Below are 15,778 nucleotides of genomic sequence, written 5' to 3' on the forward strand. Positions count from 1 at the left end.
CATCACTGCAAGCTGTTATAAGGAACTTATGTTCCCTTTTGTATGTGCATATGATGGTCCCTGTCTACCTCCTGCCCTCAGAGGTAAGATTTTTCCTCCATTTTCCTTTCCCTATCTGACTGACCCACCCTAGTAATGTGTTTTCTTCTTTCCTGCAGAACTTTGGCTCCTCCACCCTCTCATACTGTAATATTTTGGCTGTTTTGTCAGGAATTGAGGGAAGGATTGGGATTCCCCTTAAACTTAAACAGCACTCAAGCCATTTTTATATTCCAGATTGACAAAATATGTTCTTCAACATAGAGGGGAAAGGTCAGGTGAAATAAGGGGTAAAATTTCTGAGGTAAATCAATATAGATAACTCTGAGGTAAAATCAGTACATGTACAGACTTTAGTTCTTATGTTTCAGGCTAATGATAATTTATTAAGCTTTTCACAGACCTTTTCCGTACCAGGAACTTGCCCTGCCTTACCGCTCATTCGGTGGCAAATTTCCGATGATGTCATTGCCAGGTTGGGACCGTCCCAGGCCCGTCCCAACTTAGCCCCTCATTTGGGGCAAGGGAATGTGGATATATCTGCATTCCCTTTTTTGCCCTGGGCACCAACAGGGCTTATGTCAGTCCAGGGTCATGGGTAAGGGAAGTTACAGCCCATTCTTGCCTGACTCCTCCCCACCTGCAGCCACAACTATGGCATCCTAGAAGGGTCACAAAATGCCTCAGGTGGCTTCACCACACTGAGCAGCATGGTAGAGCTACATAGGACATTTTTGTTTACTTTTAAGAATGCAATACCCCATTCTTAAAAATTAAAATTGGTACTCGCTGCCCTGAAGAGCAGCAGAATATTGCTGCCCCATTTAGAGGCAGTGTGTACAGGAAGATGACATTAAACGAGAACACAATCCCACCTTCCTGCAAAAAAGCCCAAAATTCCCCATTTGGCCACACAGCACTGCGAAGTGCTGCAGAGCTCAGTGGGTCATTATGTGCTCCACCCAGGCCTTCATAGGATGGGGAAGAGCAGGGCCTGGAAGACCCAGCTCTGCCCGTCCACACAGGTTTCCACTGTGGTAGACCCCGTTGGCCCATGGAATGCTTAAGGGAATGCAGTAAATATCCGTGTTCCCTTAAAGCAGGGCAATGGTGGTCTAATGTGCACCAGGCCCAGGAGGGGACTGGTCTGTTGGCTGCATCATATAGAAGGGGCAATTAGCCCTGCTTCCATATCAACACTCTCTTGGCCTTTTCTGCCTATCCGGAATTGGCCTATCTATAGCCCCACGCCTTATCTGTTCCACTTAATATTTTTGTTAAGGGCTTGGAGGAGCTGGTCTCACGGCTTAAGTGCCACTCAGTGCTTAACACACAGTCAGGGCGGCTGTCCCACCCCTGAGTTCCTCAACAAGCTTGCCTGTCTGTCCAGGGCTAGCCAATCACCTTCCGTCCCCACCCCTGACCATCCCTCCTCCTTCCACATCCCTCTGGGGTTTGGAGTCTGCCACCTGAGAGCTGCCCCTGTTGGTGAGTTCTCTGCCTGGGGCCTGGGGGGAGAGGGAGGCCATCCTCAGAATTCTTCCACCAGCACCCCCAATCTAGCACCCGTTGTATTCCTGAATGCAGCAGGCTTTGCCCCTAGTGGTAATATAAGGAAAAAGGCATAAGTCTGGGAATGGAATAGATACTAACTTTTTTAAAAATAAAGAAAGCTGGGCATTCAAACAAGCTGCTTAAATTTTCATTAAGCACTAAAGTATTATTTTGATGTTTTTGTAAAAAAAATTACATCACTCATCTGGGATGTGGGGAGATGGTGTACTAAAGTGATGACCATAGTTCAATCACTGGAGGTGAGTGGGACAAATAAAACCGATACATACTAAGAAGAAGCCAACTTAAAATCAGCTTATAGAAAAACACTGAGGTAAAAGTTGTTTCAAAAGACCTGGAAAACCTAGGGGGAGGGGAATTCAAAGTAAAAACTAAAGACACAAAAATGAGTGTTGTCCACATAGGGCCCATATAGAACTGTTATCCATGAGTGTTTCCAGGTCCCTACGGTCAAAGGGAATGTTTGGCAAATTCCATAAACATAAAAATCTTAGGTGTTTCATCTCCCTCCCACCATTCCTCCATGGTTGTCCTTTTCCTAAAGAAGCAGGAAAGTACTTATTAACTCATACCACAATCTTCTTCCAAGGAGTTGTGTGTGGCTTTAAATATGGTTCTCAAGCAATGACCCCCCCCCCAGGTAGCTTGCAATGCATAGCTTCAAACAGAACTTTGACATATGTTTGCCAACCATTTTCTAGATAGAAAATACATCAGACTAATTTTTTAATCAGTTGCAAATAACATGATAATAATCTCGTATTTTCTCTAATGAGCTTTTTAGGGTACAGTGTATTGAATTACAGGCTTACATTTAAAAAAATCAAGAACAATTGGGAAATTTTACTGCCAACACAGAACATTTCCACACAACACAATGATATCTAACCATGAGCTTGCTGACAGTGTTCATGTGTAAAATTTACAAAATACCAAGAAACCTTTGGGGAAAACAACTGTATTCAAACACTGCAAAACAAGTTTAATTTTTTAAGTACTTAAAAGTAATGAAAGACTGAGTCTTATCAAACAGTGCTTGAAAACAGCAGCTAAAGCAACAAATTAAAAATGTTAAAGGAAGCTATAATTGTAATGCTCATATGTTTGGCAGCAGGAATAAATCCTACTGGACTCTTTCTGAGAAAAAGGTAATCAGCAAGGTCTCAGTACAAGTAAATTAAAGGTCTATTTTAGGGCAATACGTGTAGCCTTCCAATTACTTCTCTGAAAAAGGAAGCCGTGTTTTCACTGTTTTGACTGAGTCATGTTACCACACCTTTTGCAATTCACCGAATGGGTACAGTTTGTGAGTAAATCATTATCTGTATTTGATACTAACAGGCGCCCTTTAGGGTGCTAACAATCAAGTGGGGACAAAGTTCTAGCACCCCAAAGATAAACAATTTTGTTGTTAACATGAACTTTTGTGAGCAAGAACTCACTTTGTCTGTTGCAAAATCACAAAGTAGTGAAACTATCTCAATTAATACTGAAATGTCATTATCAGCATACTGAGGACTTTTACAAACAATGGTATTGGCTTGAACTTCAAAATAAAAAGAGACAGAATGAGGAGAGGGACACAGAGAGAAGTGAAAATGCCAGAAGCTGCTATAAGCAACATCAGCGCACAACAAGCATGACAACCTATGGATACAGGAACAAAAAAAAAATGTCTACATATATCAAAGCAGATATGAACAATACGGGAGGCTAAGAGTCATACGAAAAAAACTAACAAATGGATACAGACCACCAGCACAGATGACAAAAAATTGAGAAGTCTTTATTTTATACCTTTCTTGTTCTGGTGAATGCAAACTAGTATCAGGTCTCAAGCAGTTGGTACTAGCACTCCTAGCCCTGTCAAGTGAGGGCTGCAGTTCACTAGTGCCAGTGCATTGCATCCAATGGAAGAAGGAAGAAGAAAAACAAAAAGAAAAACAAAGAAAGGAATACCATGTTAGATATCAAATCATAAGGTAATGTTCTCTTTACATAAAATGTCAAGTCACAATGGTTTAATAAAGATATAATGGAAGGAATTGGCTAGATGGATAATGCTAAGATTTATTTAAAAATAAATTAAAAGGATTGAATTTGCTTGTATAAAAGGAACAAAGGCTACTATCTAAAGCCCAGGAGGGACCTTCAGATGGCTTTATTAGACAAGATTGCACCTCATCAGTGTGAAATGAAACTGGTCTATATCAACTTACAAGGAAGTAGAAAAATACAAATACAATATCACTGTTAGAACTTTATTTACTTTGAGAGGTACTACCACAAGGAACTAAAGATGGAATACAGTTGACCTGAAATGAAAATACCTAACAATGAAGTTAATCTACTGTACTAAACTGACATGTATAGGAAAGGACACTTTGACTGAAACCTTACCTAACCCATAATAGTTCATCTGTAAATCTTGGCGTTCGCGAGTTAAGGCAATTACGAAGAAGTGAAATATCCTGACTAAGCACTGATTTGGCCTTAACATATGCAGGCAGAGTTGAGCTTCACAAAGTAAAATGATTCATAAAAGGGAAAAAAAAGTAAGTTTCACATAGGACACAAATCATAGAGGGGGGAAATAAAAAAAATCTGTAACATTGATCAGTCCTAATATTTATAAGTGACTCTAAATATCATGCATTCATGACTCAAATGGGCATAATCTACAGTGCAATCCTAAACACAGATACTCTTCTGATCACTTAAATTAATGGGCTTGGAAAGATGAAACTTAGTTCAGGATCACACTACTAGATTCCTTTGGTTTATGTGGTTAAAAGTAGGTCATTTGCAATGATATAATGACTGAGTTTACAGTACATTATTAAAATGTATGTTGTTTTTCCTTTAAGAAGTTTTATTCTAACAAAATTAAAAAGTATGTGTGCATTCCTCTAACAATTTTCTGGGAGTAATTCCTGTTGAATAAAATGGGACTCATACCTGAGGAGTCCTTTTTAGGATTTTGCCCTATATGGAAGTGGTGGAAAGTGTCTTCAAGACCCAGCTGACTTATGGTGACCCCATAGAGTTTATAAGGCAAGACAGAAACAGAAGTGATTTTGGCATTGCCTTTCTCTGTATAGCTACCCAGGACTTCTCTGGTGGCTTCCTATCTAAGTACTAATCAGGACTGATTCTTTTTAGTTTCCAAGTCCTGATGAAATCAGGTTAGCCTGGGGCATCCAGTTAGGGCACTCCATATATTAGGTCAACTGATGGTTCTTTACAAGAATCATCTCTACAATTTTATTTTCCTTGGAATGTATATTAATACATTTCCCGGTATGTATATTAAATTTTTTTCAAGAATATTTTTCTTACCTGTAAATATTCCAGTAAGTGCCATTCTCTAATAAAGGCATCTTGGGTGGTAATGTTTTATAGTGCTTAATAGAATTTCTTGAGTGTGGCAGAAAAGAAAAAGACCCATGCGAGAAACAAAAATATACAAGTACTGATGAAGAAGCATTTAATCAGATTTCTGCTATGTTGAAGCTGTGGTATAGTTAACTGATTCAATTAAAATTTTTATAAAGCATTTTCTTTATTATTAGCAAAATAATTTTTAATATGTTAGTTCTAAAACTGATAGGAAGTTGCTCTAAATACAATAGAGACCATTTCTCCCATTATGAGAATACTTTGGTGTTAAACTGTCCTGAAGTCAGCCTACTGCAATAAGAAATTTGTTAATGTATTATGCTTTGCTTTGGACCAAATTGCCATCTTAGTTAAGCCAGGAAACTCCCCCCTTGCAGTTCCCTATTGTATCCCAACACCTTTTGAATGTCCCTTCGGTTTGAAAGATGATTTGTCAGCAAATATTGAGGGGTGCGATGAGTTGGGGTGAGGTGCTGTTCAAGAAACACAAAGTCTTTAGTGTGTTGAACAAGTCATGCAGTTCTTTGGCTATCCTTCAATAAAGACCCAGAGTCTTTTTATATGTGTCATTAATGGCCCATCTTTTGGAAGAACATTTCAAGATTTCAGTGAAGTAAAACTGATATCTGAATTTGGGTGTCACAGTTCAGAGCCCCATGTATGTTCTAATATGTATACAGAATCCTTGCTTTCACAAGGGCTGGATCATACCGGCTTCTCTGCTGAAGAAATAGGGAGAAAAGCCCCATTTTGATTACCTTTATGACTATTCCAAGGCTCATGGAACTCATGAGAGCGAAAGGCTCATGGGACAGAGTTTTGCCATGAAAGAAATCTGGTAGGAATCAACTAGCGTGCATCTGTTTACTCCCTCAGTGGAAAGGCCTTATTGGACAAGAAGCCCTACATACACATTGTAACTTCAGTGCTACAAAAGGAACAAGGGATAAGGGCATGGGATTTACTACCCTGGAATGACTTGTGCTTACTAAACATAATATTAAAATACAAATTTAAATAAATGTAATGAGTACAAAAGCACAAAATAAAAGCATGGCCCTGCCATACAGTGGAATGTCTTTTGTAATGATGCTAGGAACTGCTTCTACAACAGGATCCTGTTTATCTAGACACAGGAAAATATGTAAATATATAGTCTTGATGTTTTAGGATCCACTGTTACCCTACTTACCAAAAGTCATATATAAGGAAACATTTCAACAAATTAAAAACTATCTAGGTCATAGCCTTCACCCAAATGTGCATATGCAGAATTATACTAAAGGAACTAAAGCAAACAAAAAGGCTTGTAAAATCAAAGGGGGAAAAAACCACATATACCAAAACTACCCATAAGCAATCTTGGTTACTAAATGCCTGTATTTACCTGGTGGTATGTAGGCACTCTGCACTTCTTCCTCGTTTTGCCCTGGGCAGCATAAGAAGCTCACTGCACAGACAGGATGGACGATGAATGAAACAGATATAAATATGAAGCATTAAATGGCATGAATTATGCCATGGTATGCCAATGAAAACATAAAATAAACTAGAAAGCTTGAACTGAGATAGTTACCTTGACTAAAAGTAAAAGTCAAGTTACCTTGACTTGAGTAAAAGGTAGACATTCTAGAATATACTCTTTTTCAATGTGAGTAAAAGGTACCCTTAATTACCTTGGTTACTTATTTAAAATAATGACTACAATCTTGTGCATTGCTAGGCTGGCTAAATCCCACTTGTTTCAACTGGTTTTAAACAGCATAACTATACAAATTCATATTGGGTACCTTTCGCATGGTCTTCAGATTTTTATTTTGTGATGCACAATTGGCAGTGTATACAGGAAACAAAACTATACAGAAAATAGTTGTGACTAATATTAAATGCTAATTAAAAGAAAGCAATATGTTACAATATTATATATATATGTATGTATGTATGTATGTATGTATGTATGTATGTATGTATGTATGTATCCTGTTCTTATCCACAGAACTGTGGAAATTTAGATATTGCTAACACTTTGATGAATTTAATCAGCTTCCTTTTATCTGATTGTAAAAAATATACTAATAAATAAAATATTTGAATAGAAGTGTTTTTTGAAGTCGTCACAGATTTTCAAAATGGTCTTTCTACATGTTTCTACATATAGTTCAGATCTTCTTCCCCGGAAGAGTCATAGATGACAGGAACCAGTGAAAGAACACTCAGAAGAATTGTTGTCTAATGTGTGATAACTGGGATTCTATCAAATAAAAATATTGATATGTACATGCGTCTGCCTCAACAGAAATCACAAAGATACATTTCCATGGTCCCCAAAGTAAAGCTTGTAAATTGTCCATGAAGATGTGCCAGTTCAAAACAATCAAATAATTATATGAAATACTATGGGAATAGAGAGAAAGAAAGGTTTAAACATTATCTAAAATAATAACATGTGTTATCTGTGTGTCATAATATCAGGAGAGCATTTATTTCACAATATCACTAATATCACAAAGAATAATTCTATGACTAATTCATCTGCTGGAATGTAGACCAGATTTTCACTGGTAGGAGCTTGATGCTATCTTTCCCACAAAATCAGGCCAAATACTCAATATTCAAAGCTCAGAAATGAACAGTAGGAAGATGGGGGGAAGATTGATTGAGGTTTTTCAAAAAGAAAATAATTTATTTCAATAGGGTTCACAGAAGTTTCATAAAAGCCAATGATAACTAAATAGCAGTGTTCTTTGTAATTTGCCCCCCCCCCACACACACACACAAAACGGGAAAGGGATCTCAGATGACATAACTCTCCATTTCCCAAGAATCTTCCCATAGTATTTGCCAGTGTTCTTCCCAACCAGGATAGACAAGATCCAGAAAGAGGGATCTTTCTAACTAGACAATTTTCTGTCATCATGCCCAGCCACAAAGTGATGGAAAGAGATAGACAGAGCTCTGAGAGAACAGTGACTGGCCCAAAGTCACCCAGCTCGTTGCATGTGGAGGAGTGGGGAAACAGACCCAATTCTCCAGATTAGAAGCTGCCATTCTTAACCACTACACCAAGCTGGCTCCCAACTGGAGTTATATATTGCAAAATTGTTGTACTATGGGCACTGCTGGGTGTCAAGGTGAACATGGAAAAAGGAGAATGGTTTGTTTGTGCATGCATGAGATCATAGCAATAGAATAACTCTGAATGTGGGAATAAAATTTGAGGTGTATATGAGGAGTCTGGGAAGAGTAGGAGGATTTGCCACCATTTGCCACCAGATTATAAATGTGCCACTAAATGTCAAATCTGGACCACAGAGATATAATGATGGACTCTATCACAGTAGATAATCATTATAGTAGATAATAAAAGTTGCATATTAACATCTGGCTTAAGATGGCTCATTGTCCCAGACAAGTACAGGTGCCAACATTGTACTACCTCAGTTACAGAAAAAATATGGCTTTTTTATACTGATAAAAGCATGTTTCTCCTGATCAAAGATAATTATTCAATAATATTGATAGCCATGGGAGTATCTGCAACAGAATATAAATGTATATATAAACTGTTTACCATTACAGATTACAGTACCTTTCACTTCTCATGCACATATTAGATCTAAGCCTTAATAAACTTAAATTCTTCTTGGTATAATAAAATATATAGAATGTAATATATATATTCAAACATCAGCATAAATGACACAGGTATTTTATAAAAGTTACATGCTTAACATACCTTTCTTGATCTGACAAATACAGGCTATCCACATCTCTGGACCTGCGATCAATTGGACTTCGGGAGGCATCATGGTGTCTAGTTGGAGAACGTGATCTTCTCATTTGATGAATTTCATCTAAACTCCTGAAAGTGTTTACAGAATCACAAAGATGTATATCAATGCTTTCTCTCCCCTAGAATACTGCGGTTTCATCAAGGTTACACAGACATTTAACAAACTAACAGCAGATAATTTTGATGTAACAATCTTCTCCCATAGAGAGATATCCAAATAGATTACAAAATCCATACTGTTCAAAAGAACTGGGAGCTACAATTAGATACTTGCCTACTTTTGGTTACAGTAATCTATAATGATATTTAAAATAGTTGTACTAAGAAATCAACTGGATAACTAAGCAAACTATACCGAGGTACAGGAAAGCTTTTTATTGTTATATTGAAAGCAAAGTGTGCATTTGGTTGCATCTATAATAATTAAAAATCCTCTGATATTTTACAGACTAAGAACATTTAATCTAGCATGAACTTTTAGGAGTCATAGCTCACTTCTTCAGGTGCTATGATGAAGAAATCACATTCCACATTTTTATAGGGAAAATTACCAAAGGAGAGGAGTGGCGAACGGAAGAATTGAGGACAGAGACAGCTGTGATTCTCTTAATAAGGGACTAAAACAGATTAGGTTGTTACACATAATGGATGATGGTGATGATGACAGAGTTCAGAGGTTCCAGCTTCTCTAACATGGGGTACTGCAATGGACAGTATTTTAAAAGCCAGGCTCAAAATGATGGATTATCAGGACACCAGTAAATGAAGGGTTAATTCTTCACTGAAGGAGACACCTTAGGTGACAGGCTGCTACAAGCACTCTGATTGGCCAGAAACAACTGGAAGAGATGTTTTATGATACTGTATACTGAGGGAATAGAGATTCTGACAGAAACCTGCCTCAAGAGAACTATCTGTGCCTTAGCAGAGAAACAACTCTGGGGAAAATTTAGTCAGAAAAAACAGTCTTGACTAAAAGGCTGAAAGCAGATCTACACAATTCAGAGATCCAGGATTGATGTTTTGCAGAGAGATTTTGGTAGTGGCTGTAAGACTCCCAAATAAGCCGAAGGAAAGGAGACAAATCTTCCAGGGAGAGAATAAGGATCCCTGCCCAGTAAAAAGGTGGGAATTAGCTGAGGGTTTCTTTGGACTGGTTTCTAAGGAAAGAAGCTTGTGGCATTAAAAAAAAAAAAAGGATACCAGTGTTTAAGGAATCCCAGAGGAGTTCAAAGGAAAGAAAAAGTGTTTGGATAAACACAGGAACAAAAGCATCTCAATGACTGTTTATTCACTGGGAACTTCACTGGCCCACCCCTCTATCAGGAGCACAGATAGGGGGTGGATAAGGTGCACCAGGCCAAATGCTTCCCCATGTGGGTTCAGGAGGACTCGGAGCAACCTGCCATGACTAAAACTCCAGCCTGCAGCCCGGCATGAAACCTCCAGTGCATAAACGGTCAATGTAAAGAGAACTCAGAAACTAAAGAAAAGCTTTTAAACTACTCCAAAGCTTGTATACAAGAATTACCAACTGTGTAACAACTGATTTTAACTATATAGGTCTAAGTTAAATAAAATATTTATCATCATCTCTGTGCCATCCTGAAAAGGTTTTAGGAAATAGGATTCTTACAGCTTCCCATAAAGTTACAAGGCTGAGCTAGACACCAAAATTTCTGCCAGCGTCAGGGTTGAATAGTAAGCTTTGTTAATTTCTAACAGAGAAATCATGCTACTTGGGCTGTTTAGTCAGCGAGGGAAAAACATTTTTGTTCGGGTGGGAAAATTTTTACCTCATTTTGGAGAAGTATGAAAAGTGCCAATCATAGGTACATATAAACAAAAGTGTAATTAAATAGGATAAACAACAATAAACTGAGGAGGACACACAAAACAATGACATCAGTAAAGGGATATAATGTGTTACAACATGTTAAGAAGAGCCAATTAAAGTTGATACAGGAAGAGACTGAATTTCTATGGTGAGCGATCAGCCTAATGTTATGATATCACCATAAGCCCAGCTAAATGGGGCCTTGCAGTTGTTAGAAGATTGCAGAGACCCCACATTAATCTGCAAACCAAAGATCAGTACTCTAAAATACTGAAGCTAAAATGACTATGCTAAGCCCACAATTGGTTTAAGGCAAACTTTATTCAGGAACTTCCTGGAAAACTTACAGGGTATTGGACTTTTTCATTATATGGAATATCTCTTTGTAACAGTAAAACAGGAAAAATGTAGCAACTAAATTAATACATATTAAGTACTTCTCAAATAAATAAAATTATTGGTAGTAGAACATGCAATTTAAACAAGTACTAGATAAAAATATTGGATATAATTAAAATTCAATATAAAACTAACCAAGAGGTGTCAGAACTATAGCACAAGTTTTCAAAGTTAAATATACTTCACAATAGTTTCTGTGACTCTTCAGTCATTACCCACAAAAATATTTAAAAGGAGACAATTCACAGAATGAACAGGAAGATAGTGATGACAAAGGCTAGGATCAAGACTCTTGGCTTAGCATAAATCTTTTTTTTAAGTGATTCTAGTTTTTGAGTTTCCCATAAGCACTGTGTCTCCTTCCAAGGAATCCCCCCAAATCTTCATGAAGTTCTGCCAAAGAGAATGCATAAAAAGCATGCCAATGAGAATATAACCACAGCTGGTAACAAAATACATACACACAGGGGACAGGAGGCAGAAAATGAACAGCAGTCCATGAAAGCAGCTTGCTTTTCTAAAAGCAAGACTTCTTGGGGAAAGGTCTGCCTGATTTATGGCCTATTGAGTGGATTAATTAGTTCTCACATCTGAGTCCCTGGCTATAACAGGTTACAGCAAATGCCCAATCTCAAGCATCAGCCCTCTTTTTTCAGCATGTGGCCTGTAGTGTGACTAGAAAAATTACTCGGTCTCCTTCCTCTCTTGTCTTTCTCTCCAGATTCTTATTATATCTTCCTTACGGGTTATAAACCAAACAACTCAGTTTTCCTCCCTTCATAATAAACATTTGAAAACTTTCAGCATCATATCTTCTCTGTCCTACTTCTCCATTTACACATGATGAAACTAAGGATCTTAGAATGTGCTCTGTCCTGCCCTGTAAAGGATCTTCATTGCACCATGAAAATGGGGTGGTGGTGGGGATGGGTTGCACCATGTGTGTGTGAAATATTAATTTACTCCTTGATATTATAATAATCTATCACAGTAGAGCAGCAATTCAGTCTGTTTGTATGTTAAGAAACTCACAACACTGAAAACTCCCTTCCAATAGGATCACAATAAAGTCATGTGTTTCCCCCCCCCCCTGTATGCTATGTTGCTCTACACAAAGGCATCTGCCATGGCATGCAGACTTCTCAAAAGTAACATCACTTTCATACCTTTGTGGTAAACCAGTATGATCCATCCAAAGTCAAGCATGTCTGTCAGTAAATACTTAAACACAGCGATACCCTTTGAGGTCCACTGAAGTCAATGAACCTAGAAGGATATACCCCTGTTTAGGATGCCACTGTAAGTTGCCTTTGGTGTTCATGGGGCAGAATTAAAAGCACATTTAACACTCCCACTGATTTCAGTGGGATTTGAAAATGCACCGTGTTTCGATGATAAAAGCAGCTACATGGTGAAGCCTACCTCTGTAATGGCACATTTGGTAAACGAGAACGGGTCCTGCCCTGATCGTCACCACGGTGAGGAGATACAGATCGTGAACGATGATGGGTTGCTCTTTGCTGTTCTGGCACAGTTAACGTTGTAGATTTACTTTCTCTAGTGCCAGACCTATAGCCTACTGGTAAGAGTACAACAAAACGAAGTTAGTTTTGGACAGAAATGGCAAACTATTCATATTTGGACTAATTTTTTAAAGAAAGTATCTCTCAGATTGCAAGATTTTCAGCTAGCTATTTAACTACTGAAAATCTCAAAATGTCATGCAGTGAGGGCTAACAATTAGCATAATCTTAAACATAATGCATATATAAAAGGGCGGGTGGGGGGAAAAAGGGACAAACATACAAAAACAGGAGAATTTACGTGCAAGACTGCAACAATTCCAAAGAGAAAAAAGTGAACAGGGGCAGATATAATACCTAAAGAGTTAGATATTATTTGCCACTTGGGTCACTTTTTCAACTCTTCTGCATTTTTAAATGAAATCTGAGGCTGCAACATTGAAACAAGGTTATTACTATGATTCTTGCAACCAATGTGATTGCTAATCAGGAAATTGCTTTAGATTTGAAGCCTGTATTTCAGTTTCATTTAAATGAACTGCTGACATGAATATGAGATAGAGAATTTGATTCAATGTGGCTCCATCATAAAACTACCCAGATAATTTGTTTAATTGAACACAGCTACTAACAGTTGTTAGCCAAAGAACCCTATCACCGCAAAACAAGTTGGAGGGTAGAAAGAACCAAGTAAAAGAGCAAGATACCAAAACGCCATCAAGACCACAAGTTTTTACATAAGCTAAGCACTGAAGTGACTTTCTGTTTAATCAGTAGCACCTTTAACCACCCATGTTTTAATGCTGGAAACATTATAACATTCTGTCTCTCATAAGAAAAACTTCTGTGCAAATAATGTATTGATGAGCTGCTGAATTGCATAGAAAATCTTTCAGGAGGAGGCAAAAAGACACCAACAGTCAGTCTCCCACAACAGGAGGAAAAGGACAGAAATATTAAATGAAGTCTTAAGGATAAATATGCTTGAATTGCCTCAGACCAGGTTATACCATGAGCAAGCTGCAGATCAGATCCCTAAATCAGCCCTGTAACATCTACATGGACTGAACATTAATGATCCTTAACATTTCTTTGAGTTCCACAGCAGGGAATGAGGGAACCATTCTCAAAATATATATATATATCTCAAGCACATTGCATGCGTTTCATAAATCTTGTGTGGCTGCTTTGTGGAATGGAAAATGGGCTGTGGCACATGTAGAGAAGTTTAGAATGATGAAGGGAGGGGATTCTTAGTTTTAATTACTTTGATATTAAACTGAATCCTCCTTAATCCTAGAGATGGCCAAGTCTTCACACACATACATCACACACAAATACAGAAAGTACAGAAGTATCTGGCTTCGTTAAAACTGTGTTGTATCTGAGGGTATTAATACTTTCAGGAATGCTGAAAACAACTGAGGTAAACCACATAGCAGAGCACTACTAAAGTCACTTGGGTGCATCACTGTAGCTAATGGGCTTCTTTAGGTAATTATTTTCAAGTAATGTGTCAGAAAGAAGGACAAAGTGTCATGAACAGCTAAATCTGTCCTATTTGAAATTATAGCAGTATCCTGTTCAGTTACTCAAACTAAGCCCACTGATTTCAACGGCACATTAATTAAAATTACTTTCCTAATATTTTTAATGTGTTTAGTAAGTTCTATAACATTACAGAAATGCCTTGTTTGTTCACTTTAGTGATAGATGAATTGCTACAGGTGGGTAGAGAGAGAGAGGGACTGAAAGTAGTTGGGAAATTTTTACTGAAGCTGATCAGCTGGCCAAAAACGTAAGCTGCATTTCCATTTCATATTTCTATTATCATCATTTCATTTATTAATATCCAAGAGCAGCCAACATATTTTATCCTGATTTTCTTATCCAGACAGATTATCAGCTACAGTAAAAAAACAAAAAAACAAACCAAAACAACAAAAAAAGAAAAAAACTTCCACTGCTTTGCTGCTCTAGAGCTACCTAGCAGTATGACATTTTTCTCCCTGGTGTAAACTGAAAATATCTTTGTTTGTACAAATTTTGGATAGTGATAGCTTATGAATGCTTATGAGAACTATAAAAAGCTATAGCCCATGCTTCATGCACGTTATATACAGTCATGCATTTTCAAAATATTCCATGGAGAACCTGTCACAATTGTAAGCCAGAGCTAGCAAACTGAAAGGAAACAAAACATTTACATTCTATTTCAGAATTACTCTTAACAGTTTGCATTTTCTTTTACATATAGAACCATTGCTAAGTAATTTTAGAAAGCAGCCTTTACTCAGTGGGCATCCAAAAAATATTTGCTGTGTAACAGAAATATTAAACACTGCAAATTTAATAAAGGGTCACCATGGAATAGTAAAGCCAATTATTTTCTAGAAAACAATAATCTCTTAATCCATTCCCTCAAAAACTGGGAAAATCCCAACTGTGATAAGGAGGGGGAAGCAAAAGAAAGTGCAGGACCATGCTCTTCACACACGCACCTGAAGGAACTACTCCAATACCATCATCAACATCATAATCTGAGATGTCACTATCACTGATTCGCTGAGATCCTGTGCAACAGTAAGGCAAATAGATACCTGTATACTTGGTTCTTTTGTAAAAGGGTAAAATATGTTTCAATAAAAAATCCCAGTTACTCTGGAGATCCAAATATGAGATTGCATTCAAATGGATAATACAAGATGATAATAAAGACAATTGTAGAAGGGCTCGGAAAGGGAAACACTTTGATTATGGCCTCAGCCCTTCACATACTTACTGCTCAAATTAACAGCCAGCCTGACCCTGTAGAAGGACATTAGTTACAGAAGGGCAAACATTAACATAGCTGCTGAGACAAAAGGAAGATTTGGGCACAGATGATGGGCATAGTATGTGGGATCTGCCCAGCTTGCCAGGAAAATTGTTTTCTAATTAGAACAGAAAGAGGCACAGGATTGGAGCTGGCTATTTTCATCAGACACTGTTAACAATTTTTTAGAATGGTACATACATTGGTGGCTGCACCATCCCACTTCCCCTTTTGTCTCAATCAGAGTCACATAAATATTACACTATTGGGCCACCAGAGGGGAAACCACTGGTACAGTATCAACACAGCCCTACCATGTTACTTCCAGTTCTCCAAGACTGATTATGCACGGGCAGGAAAGGCTAGGCCAGCACTTACATGGCAACGGGGCTAATTCC

The 15,778-nt window shown here is 37.8% G+C and overlaps 1 protein-coding gene across 49 annotated transcripts in view; it reads right to left on the reverse strand.

Annotated features, from left to right (window-relative positions):
• The window catches only part of RIMS1 (regulating synaptic membrane exocytosis 1), a 354,394-nt gene that overhangs the window by 114,986 nt on the left and 223,630 nt on the right, over positions 1-15,778 (reverse strand). For 22 of the 49 annotated variants that reach the window (XR_013226078.1, XM_077307073.1, XM_077306856.1 and 19 more), the window contains 7 exons: positions 15,067-15,138; positions 12,465-12,621; positions 8,750-8,875; positions 6,401-6,463; positions 4,954-5,031; positions 4,015-4,131; positions 3,412-3,501 (listed from right to left, as the gene is read on the reverse strand). Coding sequence is in view for 48 of the 49 variants with exons in the window: in XM_077307073.1 (XP_077163188.1) it covers positions 3,412-3,501; positions 4,015-4,131; positions 4,954-5,031; positions 6,401-6,463; positions 8,750-8,875; positions 12,465-12,621; positions 15,067-15,138 (703 nt within the window). In the remaining variant the exon portion in view is untranslated. The remainder of the gene's footprint in view (positions 1-3,411; positions 3,502-4,014; positions 4,132-4,953; positions 5,032-6,400; positions 6,464-8,749; positions 8,876-12,464; positions 12,622-15,066; positions 15,139-15,778) is intronic. The other 27 variants (XM_077307123.1, XM_077306931.1, XM_077306979.1 and 24 more) reach the window with 6 other exon arrangements.

Source organism: Paroedura picta, chromosome 1 (assembly GCF_049243985.1).
Source record: "Paroedura picta isolate Pp20150507F chromosome 1, Ppicta_v3.0, whole genome shotgun sequence".
NCBI lineage: Eukaryota > Metazoa > Chordata > Lepidosauria > Squamata > Gekkonidae > Paroedura > Paroedura picta.